Source organism: Lycorma delicatula, chromosome 4 (genome assembly GCF_047948215.1).
Source record: "Lycorma delicatula isolate Av1 chromosome 4, ASM4794821v1, whole genome shotgun sequence".
Lineage (NCBI taxonomy): Eukaryota > Metazoa > Arthropoda > Insecta > Hemiptera > Fulgoridae > Lycorma > Lycorma delicatula.
This window is the reverse complement of record NC_134458.1, coordinates 169,674,152-169,691,575: the sequence shown is the minus strand read 5'-3', so window position 1 is coordinate 169,691,575 and position 17,424 is coordinate 169,674,152. Positions and strand designations below refer to the sequence as shown.

The 17,424-nt window shown below is 31.7% G+C and overlaps 1 protein-coding gene across 7 annotated transcripts in view; it reads left to right on the top strand.

Moving 5' to 3' along the window:
• The window catches only part of LOC142324067 (CBP80/20-dependent translation initiation factor), a 162,280-nt gene that overhangs the window by 125,935 nt on the left and 18,921 nt on the right, over positions 1-17,424 (top strand). For all 7 annotated transcript variants that reach the window (XR_012756204.1, XR_012756203.1, XM_075364692.1 and 4 more), the window contains 3 exons: positions 6,790-7,027; positions 8,563-8,681; positions 11,541-11,669. Coding sequence is in view for 5 of the 7 variants with exons in the window: in XM_075364692.1 (XP_075220807.1) it covers positions 6,790-7,027; positions 8,563-8,681; positions 11,541-11,669 (486 nt within the window). In the remaining 2 variants the exon portion in view is untranslated. The remainder of the gene's footprint in view (positions 1-6,789; positions 7,028-8,562; positions 8,682-11,540; positions 11,670-17,424) is intronic.

The following is a 17,424-nucleotide window of genomic DNA, read 5'->3' as shown; positions in this document are numbered from 1 at the left end:
ATGAAAGAAATGACAAAATTGTACTGCTCTTGATGCAGTACAAAATTGCACTTTTGATTACAATGCTCAATTTATTTAATAATCAATAAATTTAATTTTTAATAATTTTTTTAATTGTTTCTAAATCGTTTTAATAGATTCGTAACATTTATAATTTCCTTGATTTAAATTGATCTTGGAAATTTGTTCACTGTTTACAGCAACATTTTTAGGAACAAGTTCCCATCATCAGGCACAAATTCTTCTAATTCATTATATTTGTAATTGTTTAAAGATAAACCCATTAATAAATAGAATAAAAACCAATAATTCTTACATAAAACACATAATTTCACATACTGGTAGGAGCAGAACTACGGTGGTTCAATGGTTGCAAGGTCAACTTCAGTCGAAGTGGTTTTATTTTCATTGATGCATTATTTTAATATAATATATATATATATAATTTTTTTTTTGTCTTCAGTCATTTGACTGGTTTGATGCAGCTCTCCAAGATTCCCGATCTAGTTGTTTCATTTCAGTATACCCCCTACATCCTACATCCCTAACAATTTGTTTTACATATTCCAAACGTTGCCTGCCTGCACAATTTTTTCCTTCTACCTGACCCTCTAATATTAAAGCGACTATTCCAGGATGCCTTAATATGTTAATATGTGGCCTATAAGTCTATCTCTTCTTTTAACTATATTTCTTCAAATGCTTGTTTCTTCATCGATTTGCCGCAACACCTCTTCACTTGTCACTTTATCCATCCATCTGATTTTTAATATTCTCCTATAGCACCACATTTCAAAAGCTTCTAATCTTTTCTTCTCGGGTACTCCGATCGTCCAAGTTTCACTTTCATATAACTCCAAACATATACTTTCAAAAATCTTTTCCTGACATTTAAATTAATTTTTGATATAAACAAATTATATTTCTTACTGAAGGCTCGTTTCGCTTGTGCTATTCGGCATTTTATATCGCTCCTGCTTCGTCCATCTTTAGTAATTCTACTTCCTAAATAACAAAATTCTTCTACCTCCATAATCTTTTCTCCTCCTATTTTCACATTCAGCGGTCCATCTTTGTTATTTCTACTACATTTCATTACTTTTGTTTTGTTCTTGTTTATTTTCATGCGATAGTTCTTGCGTACGACTTCATTTATGCCGTTCATTGTTTCTTCTAAATCCTTTTTACTCTCGGCTAGAATTACTATATCATCAGCAAATCGTAGCATCTTTATCTTTTCACCTTGTACTGTTACTCCGAATCTAAATTGTTCTTTAACATCATTAACTGCTAGTTCCATGTAAAGATTAAAAAGTAACGGAGATAAGGAATATTTTTTTTATTAAACTATAATTATTTTTTATGACGTAGTCTTGTTTATTTTCATGCAGTATTCTTGCGTAGGACTTCATCCATGCCGTTCATTGTTTCTTCTAAATCCTTTCTACATTCAGCTAGAATTACTATATCATCAGAAAATCATTATATTTATATATATATATATATATAATAAATTTAGTACTAGCAACATAGTACTATATTAACTAATAGATTGAATGATAAAGGAAATTTTAATATAACGTTTTAAATTAAAATTTTTATTTCTTTTTGACTGAACAAATATTTGTTCTATAAATTTTAATGTATCATGTTATCTATTGTGTAAATGTAAAAAAGTAAAATTTAAAAAAAACATTGCTGAAGATGGACTTATGCCTGAAAGCACTGTAATGAAAAAAAAGTAAAGTAAGAATGTTCTTTAATTCTGTACTTTGTGGAATGGCTGAATAATTTTCATATTGTATAATTAGCTAGATTTTACATACAGAGGAAATATGGATTATAAAAAATTTAAATTATATATATATATATAAGCCAAATGTTTGTTTGTCTGTCTGTCTGTCTGTTCTCACATCACACGAGAACCATCCTTTTGCTTTCAAATTTGCAGGATACATTTATATTATCCCAGGGAAGGTTTTAAGCCATGTATCAAGGCCCTAACGCCTTGTGGGTGAAGTTGGTAATTAAAGAAGAAAAAAGTTAATAATTAATTAATAAATAATTAAAAATTAAATTAATTTCTGACACAATAGCAACAAAAATAAGTTGTGAAGCTTTCCTCGTCAAAGGTATATGTAGTTACCATAGTTACTACTATTTCACCTTTTGCAATCTTGTTTTTTCCAGGTTTCTATAAAGCCTGAATACTTCAATTGTTATTTATCAGTATTATTCACACAACTATGAGGCTAATAAACACTGCAGGGGGGTCCTGACTAGAGGAAAATGGTGAGCGAAGTAAGCACTGCAGCCCTGGGAGCCCTTGGGTCAGCCCTGAAGCTCACCTTCACTGACCTGGGCCACAGGGGTTTTCAGGGGCTCCACCCCGTGGCTAGATTAGCAAAGCAAGCCCTGGTCAGCTAATATATATATAAGGTGGATAAAATGTAATGCACAATCACTCATAATTGCAATGAAAAGAGATAGTCAGTTGAAGCAAATGTAGCATTAAAGTACATTTTATTTGCTACAAAAACTTACATTTATTTTTTCAGGTAGTCACCATTTATAGTTACACATCTCACAACAGTGAACCAGTTCTCTCATTTTGTCAGTGAAGAATGCTGGTACATGACCTCACTGCTTTCTTAAGTTCATCATCCATGGTGAATTGAATACCTTTAATAACCACCTACCATTAATAACCCTTAGTAAATTTAAATTAATACTCTTATTAATAAATTTCTTTAAATTAATACTCTTAATACTTCACTTAAATATGGTAAAAATCAGAGGGTACTAAATCTGGTGAGTATGGAGGGTGTGGAATAGGTTCAAATTTCAACTTCATGCCTCAGTGATTGCACACAATATATGTGGCTGAGCATAATGTGTTGCAGAATTATTCTTTGTGGATTGTCAAACAAAACACTTACATCTCTTAAGGTATTTTAACATGTATTTTAGAAACACCAAAATCTGAGGTGTTTATGCCTCTTTCTGTGTTTCTCATTAGCCACAGAAACCGGTTGACCATTGCATGGTTCATCCTCAAATACTGATTTTACTGGCATCTGATGCACAAAATTTTTTGCCTACCTACTCTCAGCACTTTGATCAAAATTTAAATCACCTCAAATGATTCTTAGGTAACAGTGAATGTCAGCTAGCATTTACTTTTTCCACTGTTAAAAATTCAATCACTGCATGTTGTTTTAGACAAATTGACATATGCATACTGCTATGTCAGTAGTGATGCAGAAAATGAGAGGGCATGGGTCAACAAGTTTTTGAATGTTCGTAATAGGGGAATAAAATTATGAGATGGCAATACCTGTTGCTCTGTGCAACATTTTGTTCTGTTCCATTCCAGTGTGCATTACACTGTCCCTTGTAGATTCCAGTGTGCATCTATCACTTGTATTTATATTTTATGATTGGAATCTTGAAACATACTATTAAACTCATAAAACAAAGCTGCAAACTGTTTTAAATTGAGGTATTTATAAATTTTATGAGTATCTAATGTACAGGTATATAAAACATACAATTTACATTTAATCCACTCAATTATATTATGTGGATTACAATTTATAATAACATACGGAATACATCATTTTGAATGAGGTCAACTCTATTTCAATATTATGAATATAAAATATACTTATATATAATCTTATATAAATATAATAATAATATTTATATGTTATATTATTATATATAATATACTTATAATAAATAAAATATAATATCAATATTAAATAAACATACAGTGAAATAAAACAAATTGAGTTTATAAACAATCTTTTTTTTCATGTGCTCATAATATTGTTGTTATTATTGAATTTATTTATTTATTCCATTTCATTGTGTATATGTTATTATTCATTCTTTACATTTACAAATTATCATTAGAACTGTAAAACAGGAATCATTAAATCTTCTTTTTTTCTATCCTGGAGTAGGCATTAGCATCTGTTTTGATTTTAAAAAGCCATACTTTAGGAAATTTGTCAGTTTGTTATCAGTTAAAAGTGTTCTAGTGACCCAAAGCCATAGTAAAAAAATATATTTTACTACTTAAATTATCAAAAGTTAGATGAACATTTTCTAGCCTTTTCTATTTTACCTTTGCTTTAAGGAACATAACCAAAAGTAGCCTTTAGAATATGTACTGTTTCCATGTTTCTTCCATTTGTTTTTATTTGCTAGCATTTTCTCAGACATTAAAAAACTCAAGATCTTTTTTTATTTTTATTTTTTTATTTATTTTTATTTTTTTTATTTATTTTTATCTTTTTTTATTTTTTTAATTTTTTAGCATTTTCTCAGACATTAAAAAACTCAAGATCTTTTTTTATAACGTCATTATTGACCGCATACAATTGAAAGCTTTTACAGAAACATCATTTCAGCTTTCCAGTTTTATTGATATAAGTTTTTTGGTTCATAATTCGGCACCATAAAACAGTGTAGAAGCTGTAGTATCCTATAAAACCTAATTTTAGTCTCCAGTCCTCATCTTTTTTTTAATTTTCTTTGGATGGTTCCAAGGGTTGCCCAATATTTATTCAATTTGCACTCTTTCCCAAGAAATACTGCAACTCAGGTGTTTAAAGCCCATCACTTGGTCTAGTGAGTAATCATCAATTACAGTTTTTGATCTTACTAGATAACAAACATGAAAAACCATGAAAACCCTAATTCATGGAATTCACCAAACAAAATGGAATTGTTAAATATTTACATTAAAACATATTATTTTAGAGCAATATCAATTCTATAGAAAAAATGATCACTTAAATCAAAATAATAATTTGTGAAAGATAATTAACTTCATCCCTCACAACCTGATGGTTCCACAATACCTGAAATATCGTAGAGAGTAGCATCCTGAAAATTGAAGAGTGAATATGCTCAAGCTTTTTTATTAATTATTCTGTTACTATAATTATCTTATTTACAAATGTATGAGTAATATCATTGTGTAAACCAATTACTTTTATAATTTTCTTAAATCTCATTATTACGTCACTGACATTTTCTTTAAATAATTTTAATGTGGAAGATCAGATGGATTAAGTTATTTTGAAAAAAATAATATTTTTAGCTAGGAATTGAACTTGAAAACAGCTGATGTAAAGGCAAGTGTGGTGATTACATTACATTGACTGCAGCATTATATTTGTTTTTTTTCATAATTAAATTAATTTTTTGAGTTTACAGTTAAATAGTAGTTAAAATTAATTAATTATACAATGTAATAAAGATATAATATCAGTACAATGAAATTAAAGTATTTTCTCACCATTTTATTTATAGTATTTGCAGCATTTATAGTATTGCAACATTTTACCAATGTTGCAATTAATTTACTACTACACTCGATTTTCTTTTTACTTAATTACAGATGAATTCAAGTTCCAGTTCTGTCTTCTTAACAACATCTTAAACACCCTTTCACCCTGGTGCTATACTGGTTTTTATCCCATCGAAGTTGAAAATCCAACTTGCTATGAGTACAACTGCATTGAAACTGTTTGCATCTACGTAGTAATATTTTGATCTTTCTTTCAGAGGGCTCTGGGTTCAAATCCTGGGAAATTCATATCTAACTAAATTTTAAACCAACCCATCCTTCTATCTCATACTAAATGAGCTAGCTTTTTGGGAAGATGATATGATATGGTATTTTCATAAACATAATGACATTCAAAATGAAGCCCAGGTGTGAAGATAAACATAAAGTCCCTACCTATCTTCACATAAACATTATAGTTAGGTGTTCTTTGAGGCAAACCAAACTACTTTTAAATAAAAAATCTCTCATTCTCATTATTCTCATATGCCGTTTAGCTCCACACCTGAGCACCATAAATTGTAACATTCTAGGACAGCAAAGAAAACTTCCAATATAACAGAAATTGTCATCATGTCCCTGATAATGAAGCTTCTTCACATTTAACTACTGAAGATTTAGGTACAAGGTGATTTTATAAGAGAGGCTAAGAGTGAGTAAGATACCAAGATGCTTATAATTATTTACTACTTCTTCTTTTTTACTGTATCTTTTTTTCGTATTGGGGAAGCTACCATCCTTTTTAAAAACCATAACATTTACAGTTAACCCCTTCTAAACACAATAATCTCATCCATCATCCTTTGGAGCGTTTTCGGGAAAGATGTCATTAATACAGACTCATTTCCATTAAGAAGCACTTTAATATTAATTTCACACAACCATATTCCATCAAACAAAGTATTTGTTGTAGCTTGATAACATAAAAAAATGTTGATTATTTAAAAACTGCCAATTTTTTTTAAAACCTAAGAATAATTAGGGTGAGAGTAAGCAATTTTATTTTACACTGCTTTCAGTTGGAAAAGTAATTGCTATACTACTGTTAAGTAAGCAGAAGAGAATGTATTATTATATAAATTCTGAATTGCTTGCTAAATTTGAAAGGTATCCTATTTCATGAAGTTTCTTAGAGAGAGTCCCTCTATCTATTATGTCAAATACTGCCTTGAAATTTACACAAAAAAATCTGTAAACTTTATTTCCCTTATAACTTAAATGGTACTAAACTGCAAAATGATTGTTAGAGAACTCCTAAATGATTATAGTTTACATGTAACCAAATGGAGGGTTGAATAATTTATTAATTAGTTATCAATTCAGTTCTTTGAAAGAAGGATATGAATCTTGTTTTAACTTCAGAATATTGAAATTTATTGAATTTTAATAATATATAGCTTTTAATGTTGTTGTCCAATTTTTTTCAGGGATTATCCCCTAGAGTACATTTCAGACTTGATGGTAGCGGTAATTCAATTGACAGTCAATCCCCAGCAGTTACAAAAATATCTCCTCCAAGAACAGGGTTGAAAAGATCAAAAAGTTTAAGTGCAACAGATACATTAAGAGGAGCATCTACAAATTCAACCAGTAATAATTCTAATGTTATTGACCTGGGAGAATTTCCGTCTGAAATGCATGTAATAATAAATAAGGCGTTACAAGGTACTTAGTTTTTAAATAAAAGTATTTAGAATTCTTAAAAAGTCATTAATATTTTTTTTTATGTCAAAAATTAAAATCATTACGACTTACTCATATTAGTGTAATGTAACTGTAGCAGTAAGTGTGTAGTCTTGTACAAACTCAGGCCAAAGCATTCATGAGACGTGTGATTAATTGAAGCTCATCCAGCAAAGAACACCGGTATCCACGATCTAGTATTCATATCTGAATAGAAGCAACTACCGTTATTAGTATTTGAACCTGAAAACTCTCAAATTTGAAATCAGCTGATTACAATGAAGAGTTTAGTACTAAACCAATCTGGTGGGTTCATCATTAATTTTTATTTTAATATTGACTTTTTATTTATTTATTTTTTTTTCAGGATAGAGATGAGAGTTAATCATTTGTTCATTGTTGTTAATTGTCACAAATTTTATCCTATTTTTTATATGAGGTGGTTAAATTTAAGTAGAATGGAAATGCAATTTTTTCCTTATATCTGTTCATATGATGGTGAACAAATTAACCATTATATGATAAAACAGATTACAATATCCATAAAGCTTCATACAAAACTTGAAAACTGTCATCCTATTTATATAGGAGATCCTCATCACCTGGAATGAGGATCAGGTTCTGTAATCTAAATCCTCCCAGTTCAAAAAGTATCATGGTATTTACAATTAATTTTCAAAATTGACTATTACGAAAAATATGTTAGATTGTTTTTTTTTCTTCTATTCATGTTAAAATGTATACTACTATGATTTGCCTCTTACTCCTTGGTTCTTGATAGACCTAATTTCCAGTAATCGTTATTTGATGGATCAAAAAAAAAAGCATTCTTACATCTAATTATAAAAGGGACCTGAGATTCGTTAATTTAGTCAAGGAAGGAAATGTAGAAAGTAAAAATTATGGGGCAGATAAAGTAGGCTTAGGATTTAGGTAGGCTTGCTACATAAAGCAAACTGAAGTTAAGAGATAATAGTGAACAGAACTGTGCGGAGAAGTGATTGATGAGAAAATAATTTTATGAAATACAATGTTCTTTAATTTACACTTTATATTTTATGTTATAAATTTCATCACGATTATCAACTGGAAACTATTAAATGCATTAAAGTAAATTATTTGGTGATTAATTGAGATAAAATATGTGGATCATATTTATTTCTTTAATGCCAATAGATTTGATTAAAGGGTATAGATACTTTTAATATTATTTATTATAAAAAAAGTCTTAATTATTTATTACATACATGTTTAACAATCAATGAATTTCGCTTTTTAAGAAGGAATCTTAAAAAAAATAACTTCTATTATTTTTAAATTTTTTGTAATGTTACATTTATAGTAAGTATTTTTATATCATTCATTAGCCATGTTGTAGTACACATTATACAAGAATTCTCGTGGACAAACATGTTTAGTAAAGAGAGCTTATCTTTTGGATCATTTCAAGTCTCACATTTTATCATATTTCAGAAAAACTTTGAGCAAAATGTTTTTCACCATTTCACTTTTTACAGATCCAAACAAATTATCTGCAAGGACACTGATGCAGTTAGTAAAACTTGTAATGGAAAGAGCAGCTGACAGTAGAAGATATGCTGAACCTGCAGCTAAATTGTGCATAAATATTATTGAGGTATAAATTTGCATGTAAATGTATGTCTGTATTGCTTCTTATATGATGTGCAAAATTATTTGTTAGACTATATGTATATCTAAATTCTTTAGTAAGTCTGATATTTTGTAATAAATAATAATCTTTGGTAATAAGGGTTCAGAATCACTCCTTACTGAGTAGCAATTTCTGGGCCATGTGTACCATTTTTAGTTTGTATTTATTAATTATTTACCATTACATATAAAACCGAAATGTATTAATTATTAATAAAATAATGTTCTTATTAAACATCTATTTATTTAAACTGAATTACTTTTTAATAATTTAATAAAATTTTACATCTTGTTCTAATGATTATAGCTACCCACTGAAAGAACATGTGATCAGCTTTTATGAAATACTTGCGAGTAACAACATTTAATAATTTCATTTTTCATCTGAGAAATGGTCAAAAAGTTAGTTCCACTTGAATAAAAAAGCATATGGAAAATCTATGAAACTTTTTTACTTATCTGAAAGTACAATTAAAGCTCTATTTTTCTACATAATCACAAAGTTTATTTAAGTATTTGTTCACAGTAAACAAACTTTTTCACACCTTTATTGAAAAATTTCCATCCTATAAGTGGATACCATTTCTGCATTACGTTCTGAACTTTGCATTGAAATGAGATTGTCACTTCACAAGAGTCTCTTTATAGAATTGAATAACTTGAAATCACATGGTAATAATTTCAGAATAGTAAGGTGAGTGTTTCCACATCTCGCTCTTATTTTTTTTTGGAGATCCTTCACAGATTAATTGCTTAGTGATTCTTTCAGCTCGTAGACTTTAAATTATCTTTCTCACCTTCTTCAAGGTTGTACAGTATAATTTGGCATTAATTATAGACCTCTTTGGCATGAATTCAACTCCTTGTTTGTCGAAGTAGAGGATATCGGCTTTACTTTTCTGGTTGATGGAAACTTTTGGCACTTTTTAAATGTCAGGCATAAGGATGTTTCCACTAAGTGAAATCTATTTCATATCAAGTTGTATTTCATATCAAGTTGAAAAATCAAGGATCTGTCACTCATCTCCATCTACAGTTTTATAAAAAAAGTTATCACTTTCCATAATGACCCAAAATTTAAGAGCTGTTTAAAAACATGAACACATTCAAAACTGTCATCTGTTTTGATGACCTGCTCTGCTGTCCTTCTTATCTATATGCCCATTTTCAAACAACTCGTAGTATTTTGTGTTTGTGGAATGAAAATGGTAAGTCACCACACACTTCATTCAACTGTGATGTATTTCAGCAGAGTTATACATCCTTCCCACAGAACACAAGTCACTTTGCAGACTTTCTTATTTGGATGATATCTGCAACTGCTCTTTAATAATGAACTTACCATTCTTATAATTTGTAAAGCGTCACACTTACAACTAAGAAAATGGAAGTATAACCTACGTTGCCTATAATTTTCATCAGAATATCTCTTTCAGAGAAAATCTGGATATTGCCTGTAACTTTCTGACTACCCGGTCATATTATTGTGAAGAAAATAATGTGCAACAAAGAACATACATTCATTATACTTTCTTTTTTTTTACTTATACTTTTTTTCATTATACTTATGGAGGGATGGATACCTCATTTTTCACCCTTCGAGAAGCGAAAATTCAACCATGGTCTTTTAAAATCAAATTCAATTTCTCAAAAGTCAGTTGACATTCATCAGATTATTGATTAACTTGTTTTATTTATACTTGTATTTAAATAAATCGTAGGGAAATTTTAACAGTATATCTTATACAACAAATGTAGAACATATGACAAAAATAAATTTGTGTTGCATTTTGGTTACCTGTTTCAGCAAAAAAATTTAACCATCTACTCTGAAGTTTTACACGCACTACAAAGATTTCTGTAAATACACTATGAGTTTTTTTAATTATTTAGATGAAAATTGTAGAAGTAACAAATGATTAACCAAACTCATTTAAATCCGTGTATCAGGATGTCCCAGATGGTTTGTGCCAGCCTTTCCAAGTAGGAGCTTGATAATTTAGGGCTTAACCAAATCAATTATATTTTAATCCTGATGGCTCCTTGATACCACCTGTATCTATTGTTCTATATTTGAGTTCTAAGTAATGACACATCCTGACCTGGCAACCCATATATGTAACATAAGGTACAGGTACAATCAAGCATGAAGGATGGATTCAGTGGCCTTGAATCAAGAAAGTTGCATTAGATATGTGGAGACATCCACAGAATCAAACAAGTGGATTTAAATTTATTAAATTACATTCTTTTAATATAATACTCCACATCAGTTACATGTTAGCTGAGGCAGGAGAAATAGGTCTTTCTAAATATTTCTTAAAGTGCTTCGATCTATTAAATGTAAATATTTTTCAATTGTGCATAAAGTGCTAGACCAACAATGTACATTTGAAAGAGAAAACTGATGCTAAACAATAAGTATCAGAAACTCAATGTTTTAAATAAGCATACAGTTAAAAGTAATTGATTTTTTTTTTTAATATGAAATTTATAATTAGAAAGTATTTTATTTTTTTGAAAAAAGTTAATATACTGGTGATATCACAATCACTTTTTTTCAAAATTATCTGAATTGAAAAGTTTGAGCTATTAAACAATCCAAAAAAGTAATCCACTATTAAACAATTTAACAACAAGAATGCACATAGTGAAATTTAATATAGAATTGCTTAGTTAAGTACAAACTTTACTTTTATTTAATTCACAACTTATCTTCATTTGACATGCTTACTAATTAAAATATCATCAGAACTGCAACCTTATTGATATTTTGTAGTTACAACTATATTTTTTGTTATATCTCTGATGTATTTGTTTTTAGAAAGAGAAGAAAGAAACATTTCTTGAATCTTTGCTCAATATGTGCCAACTATGGTATCAAGAAAGAGATAAGGTGTTAAAATCAAAATATCCACCTTTCATGGGGTTTCTTAATGAAATGTATTGTCAGGTGTGTATTAAATTTTTCTCTCTAGTATCAGTACAATAAAATTTGAGCTCTTTTTTTATCACCCAGTCAGAAGTCAAATTCGAATAACTCATACATTTAGTGTGTTTTAGTACTAGTGTGAAAAATATTTAAGTTTAAAATTGTGAAATGCTTTTATATGGTGTAGTTGTGTTGTGCGGTAATTAAAAAAAAGTCTGTAACCGGTTTCTGTAGTTGCCAGTTCCTGTATTTACAAAATGAGAGCTCCTGAGATAAACTGTATAAAATATTCAAATAGCAAAAAAATTTAAGATTAATTGTAAGTATTTATTTATTTTAATTGTAAGTTTCTGATTTTTGGGATTAGTGTAACAGCCATACTTGACATCTCTTCTCCACTGTTTTTATCACATTTACTGTTCCATTATTGATACTTTTTATGAGGTTTTATTGGGACCAATTCTTCTTCAATTTGTTTAAGGCTGTCTTCAAGTTTATCTGTGATTAAGTTTTTTGATTGTTTTCTGGTAATTTTCATTCTTGATTAGTTGGGTAGGATCTATTTTTTTTTTAGTTTTAGGGACTTATTTTTGTTGCTTTCTTTGGGGAGGGAATTTAATTTTAATTCTGACTACATAGTGATCTTTTTTTTTATTTTTGGGTTTATTCTGGGAGCAAAACACTTCAGCATTATCATCACCCAGACACAACATGTTTGTTACAGTAAACAAGCATAAGTCACATTTTATGTCTCAATTAAAATACTAAAATTTCAAACTGCTATACAGCAATTGGCATGAATAACTGATACACACTACAGTAATTAAAATTTTTGTGTATAAACGGATGGCCCTAAGAAAATGTAAAACATAAGATAAAAACATTTTGTTATTGCCTAGCATAGTTTACATGTTAGCCTGCAGTTTAAACTGGCGATGCAATGCCACATAACAGATGCATTCCACAAGATGTGGTGCATCTATTTGTCATCAGATATCCATGTGTGAGCCCAGTGTACCCTATTTGCAAATGGCAGATAATAACCTCCTCTTGACAGTTATTTCTGCAGGAGGAGCTCTACAGTGAAACAGTATACTTAATTGGGCAAAGTTTATTTTTCATGGCAGCATCCAATTCACTTTGCCACTCATCATGAACTACCCTCTTCAGGAAACAGGCAAGATTGTTAGAGGCAACACAATCGGTGAAAGGAGGCTGGAAACAAGCCTCCTTTGTCACACTATCTGCATGCTTATTACCTGAAATTCCTATATAGCTGGGGATCTAGCAGAAACTCACTGTTGTATTACGTCTTCTTATTTGCAAAATGACACAATGAATCTCACAGACAACAGGGTGTCTAGAGTACACGTCATTAATTGTCTGTAGAACACTCATGAAATCAGAGCAAACAAGAACATGACAATATTTTGGGCTAATTATATGTAAGGCCTTATTAATGGTATACAGTTCTGCAATGAAAATACTAGTGATGATGAGAAGACATCATGTATGTTCTGGTGCCTGCAACAAAGCCACAACCAATAGAATTAACGTTTCTAGTACTGTCCGTATAAACTGTAACATCAGGATTCATGCTATTCTTAATATCATAAAATCCATTTTGTAAGATTACTGGATTTTTGTTCTGTTATTCTGACAAAAATCAAAGCTGTAATTAGCATGAGAAGGCTGCCAAGGAGGGTAATAACATGGAGCAACAGTAAAAGATGGAGGTACTTGTATACCTAGAGCTGAGAGAAGGCGTTCAGCTCTGATGCCTAGCGGAGCAGTAGATCGCAGCTGTTCCTGGTATTGACTAACATGCTGGTTCAAGAATACCACATCAAAGGTTGGGTGAGTTGGTTGCACTTTAATGTAAGCCACATAGGAGCAAATCATTTGCTTCTGTCTATTACAAAGAGATTGCCCACCAGCAGACTTTCCATTGGGCTTGAGTGAAAAGCACCTATGGCAAGACGGATGAACGAATGATGGACTGCATCAAGCATCTTTAGTGTGGTGGCTCATGCCAATGAATAAGCTACACAGCTGTAGTCCAAGCAGGAATGGATCAGAGCTTGGTAGAAGCGCAACATGCATACACGACCGGCTCCCCAATGGGTATTAGACAAAACTCACACATCGTACATTTTCAGATATTTTACCTTCAGCTCCTTCAAGTGTGTTACCCATGTTAGCTGTTGGTCAAACGACATACCTAGAAATCTAACCCGTATGCAAGCTTCTACTGGTTCACCATGTAAATACAGTTGAGGATCAACATGTTCCCTCAACCAGGAAAAACAAATGCCCTTGGTTTTTTCTGGGGAAAATGTGAAGACATTAGATTTACGCCACAATTCTAAGCGGGTTATTATGTTTTGTAGCAGCCTCCTCACTTGTAGCTAATGTTCTACAAGCTACATAAATTGAAAAATTATTTACAAATAAAGAACACATAACTGGTTTTCACACACAGTTTATTATACTATTTATGGCTATAGCAAACAAAGTGACACTTGGACACTTCCCTGAGGAACTCCATTTTCCTGCGTATTAAAAAATTAGATACTGAGTATCTAGTATTAGATCAGATACTCTTGCTCCAACTCTAACTCGGAAGGACCAACTATTAAGGAAACTAAATGCAAGTATTAAGTATAAATCCAACTATTAAGGATAAATGCAAGGAGATTACCTTGTACACCCCATTCATTAAGTGTATTTAGAATTCCTCTCCTCCATGTGGTGTTGTATGCCTTTTGTAAGTCAAAAGATACAGCAACCAGGGATTGGTGAAGTAGAAAAACATTTTGAATAGCAGCCTTCCATGGCAACTATGTGATCAATAGACGATCTGTTCTGGCAGAAACCGCATTTTGCTGGGGTTGTTAGGGAATTTCTCTTAAGGTACCACACTAGATGATGGTTTACCATTTATTCCATCACCTTGCATAGGGTACTGATCAAGGAGACAGAACAATAACTTGTGAGGCATGATTTACGAGTATCCTTACCAGGTTTCAGTATGGGAATAACCAGTGCCTGTGACCAAGAATCTGGAAACACCTGGTCGTAGAAAATTCTGTGGCAGATACACAAAATATGTCAGTTCACTATGCGGGAGGTGTGATAACATACTGATCCTGATATCGTTTCCAGGGGAAGTGTCATGAGAAGTATTCAGGGCTCATGACAACGAGCCCCAAGAATGGTGATGGGTGTGCACTCATTATTCTTTTGCACATTGTTAGAAAGAGCCTGTACAAAACTAACATGGTATTACAGGATTTCTCATGATGAGGGATTTTTTTATATTCCGTATGAGCCACAGGAAAAGGCACTTTCTCTTCAGTACAAATCCTTAATATAGCTTGTTCTTCTTTATAAACAAGGCATTCTCGAGATCTTGCCGAATGTGATCCTTTACAATTAATACACTTTTCAGCTTCTGTGCATGCGCTATTATAATGTCCTGTTTGGCTACAATGCACACACACTTGCTCCTTGGTACAACTAATTTTATTGTGCCCAAAACCTTGACATTGAAATAAGTATGTATGTTCGCACACAGACAGAATTGTAGCCAATTCTTTTTTGCTTAGGAACATTTGAGCAAAAAAGTGAGGATAAGTGAGGATGTTGGCACATCAACAGCATTCTCCTTCCTCATGATCCTCTGCACAGAAGTGACAGATTGCAGTGACAACTCTTCACATATCTCTCATATTTCAATATCAGCCAAGTCACAGCAAAAGATCACTACCTTTCTGAAGTTTAGTGTGTTATGTAGCTCCACAATCACTTCCTCTTTCCCTGCATACCTAAGGGCTACGAGTTTCTGGTTCTGTTCATCATTATTCACCTCAATCAACAGGACACCACTCCTGAGCTTTTTTATTGATTTCAGTGAGCCACAAGCTGTTACTCTGCATTTATTAATTAAAAAAGGGGAAAATTTAGAGAAAGATTTTCCTTCTTTCTTGCATTTCACTATTAGAAATCTTACATTGGATAACTTAGGTTCTGTCATTTTGTTGCTTGACACATCTTCGTCTGACAATGTTGGTCGAAGTCATTTCAAACCTCCATTTTTGATGGTTTTTTCAAGTGGATCAACAACCACTGAAAGATTTTTATTAGGGACTGCCATATGGTTCCCATGAATACTGGTGATATAAAAGACCACTCCAGCAGAGCACACGTGTACTGGAGCTGAGCTTCATACAACTGGGTTCGCCCAAGTGCCCAGAGGATATCATTCAAGACTCACTATGTAGAGCCATCCACCCACTGGCATGATAGTTTCCACCTTGGGTTACGGTTGCGTATCATAAGGTGTCACAACATCGCCGAGTGTAAATGAAAGAAGAAATAGTATAGAATGTTGTGTTAGGATATAAGTTGTAACTTGTGTAGTGTTCTTGGTGTAGTGTATGTGTACAGTGTAAAGTGTTCTGCAGCTCTGTGTGTAGTGGGAAGAAAAACTGCAGAGGCTGAACCATGGGGACGCCAACCCCCAAAGTCTTAAAGAATAAAACTCCTCGTTGGGGCATAGTGATCTGAATCTGTGTCTACTCCTCAGAGTACTTTTACATTTAGATTTCTTTTTGGTGGTGTTTGTGCATGAAGACATGATCTAGTAGCCATTCTCCTTTAGTGTAGTCAGAGTGTTTCCAGTTTTTGAGGTTTCCTCTTCAAATATATGAATTTTGAATTAGGTTTTGGTTTTGATTTCTGATGAACCTCTTTCTGTTCTCATTTGGGTGGTCCATTTACTGATGATATATCTTGTTTTTCTTCCTAGTTGAGTGTTGAAGCCTCAAATTAGTTGTTTAACATGATTTTTGGGGTTATTTATAGTCTGGTCAAGTAGGTCCCAGAAACTTTCTGTTTCTTTATGGTCTTTTGGAGATTTATTTTTTATTATTAGTGGGAGCATAGACATTTATTATAATGTAAATTTTATTAAATGCTTTTAGGGTGAATGTTGAAATTCCTGGGGATTGTGACTTGAATTCTTGTTCAGAGTTTATTATTTTGAGGCTGACCAAAAACTCTGAGTTCCAAATTCTGAGACACTTTTCATCACTCTCTTCCCAGGAGTACCTTTGTAGAGCCTATGTCCTTGAGATTCCATGGCGTTCCGGTTCTGATCTGTTTTTCTTATCTCCTGCAATTCCATTATGAGAATTTTGTGTTGGTTCATTAGGTCGATTATTATTTTTAGTTTACCAGTCTGCATGAATGAGTTTACATTGCGTGGGGAAATGTAGATGATTTGCTTCACTTTAATTTTGTATTGTTCTTGTTCGTGTGTGCAGTTTTAGGGCATTCCAATGATTCTGATCGTTTGGTTGAGTAAGTGAACTCATACCGTATGGTTGTGTTGTTGTGCTGCTCCGCGATAATAGTATTTTTGTCTGGTTTTTACGGCTCTTTCTTGGAAACGGACGATAGGTATTGTTAGGTAAGTGTTTACTGGATGTTTTGAAATTTTTATGATTTTTGGTTAACAGATGGATTTTTTGTTGTTTCAACCTTATTGCAACAGACAATAAGGATTATAGTGGGCGACTTTATTTATAGTAAGCGACTCTTCGTTGCGCGTGATTATTTGGTTATCTCTAGTCAATAACAGATAACATATCAGAAGGCGGTAATATAATTAATAAAATTAATAGACCAATAAATAGATTTACTTATGGTAATAGACTTATTATGTCATTAGCTTGAAGTTATTAAAAATAAAATAATTAGAAATACAGAGTGA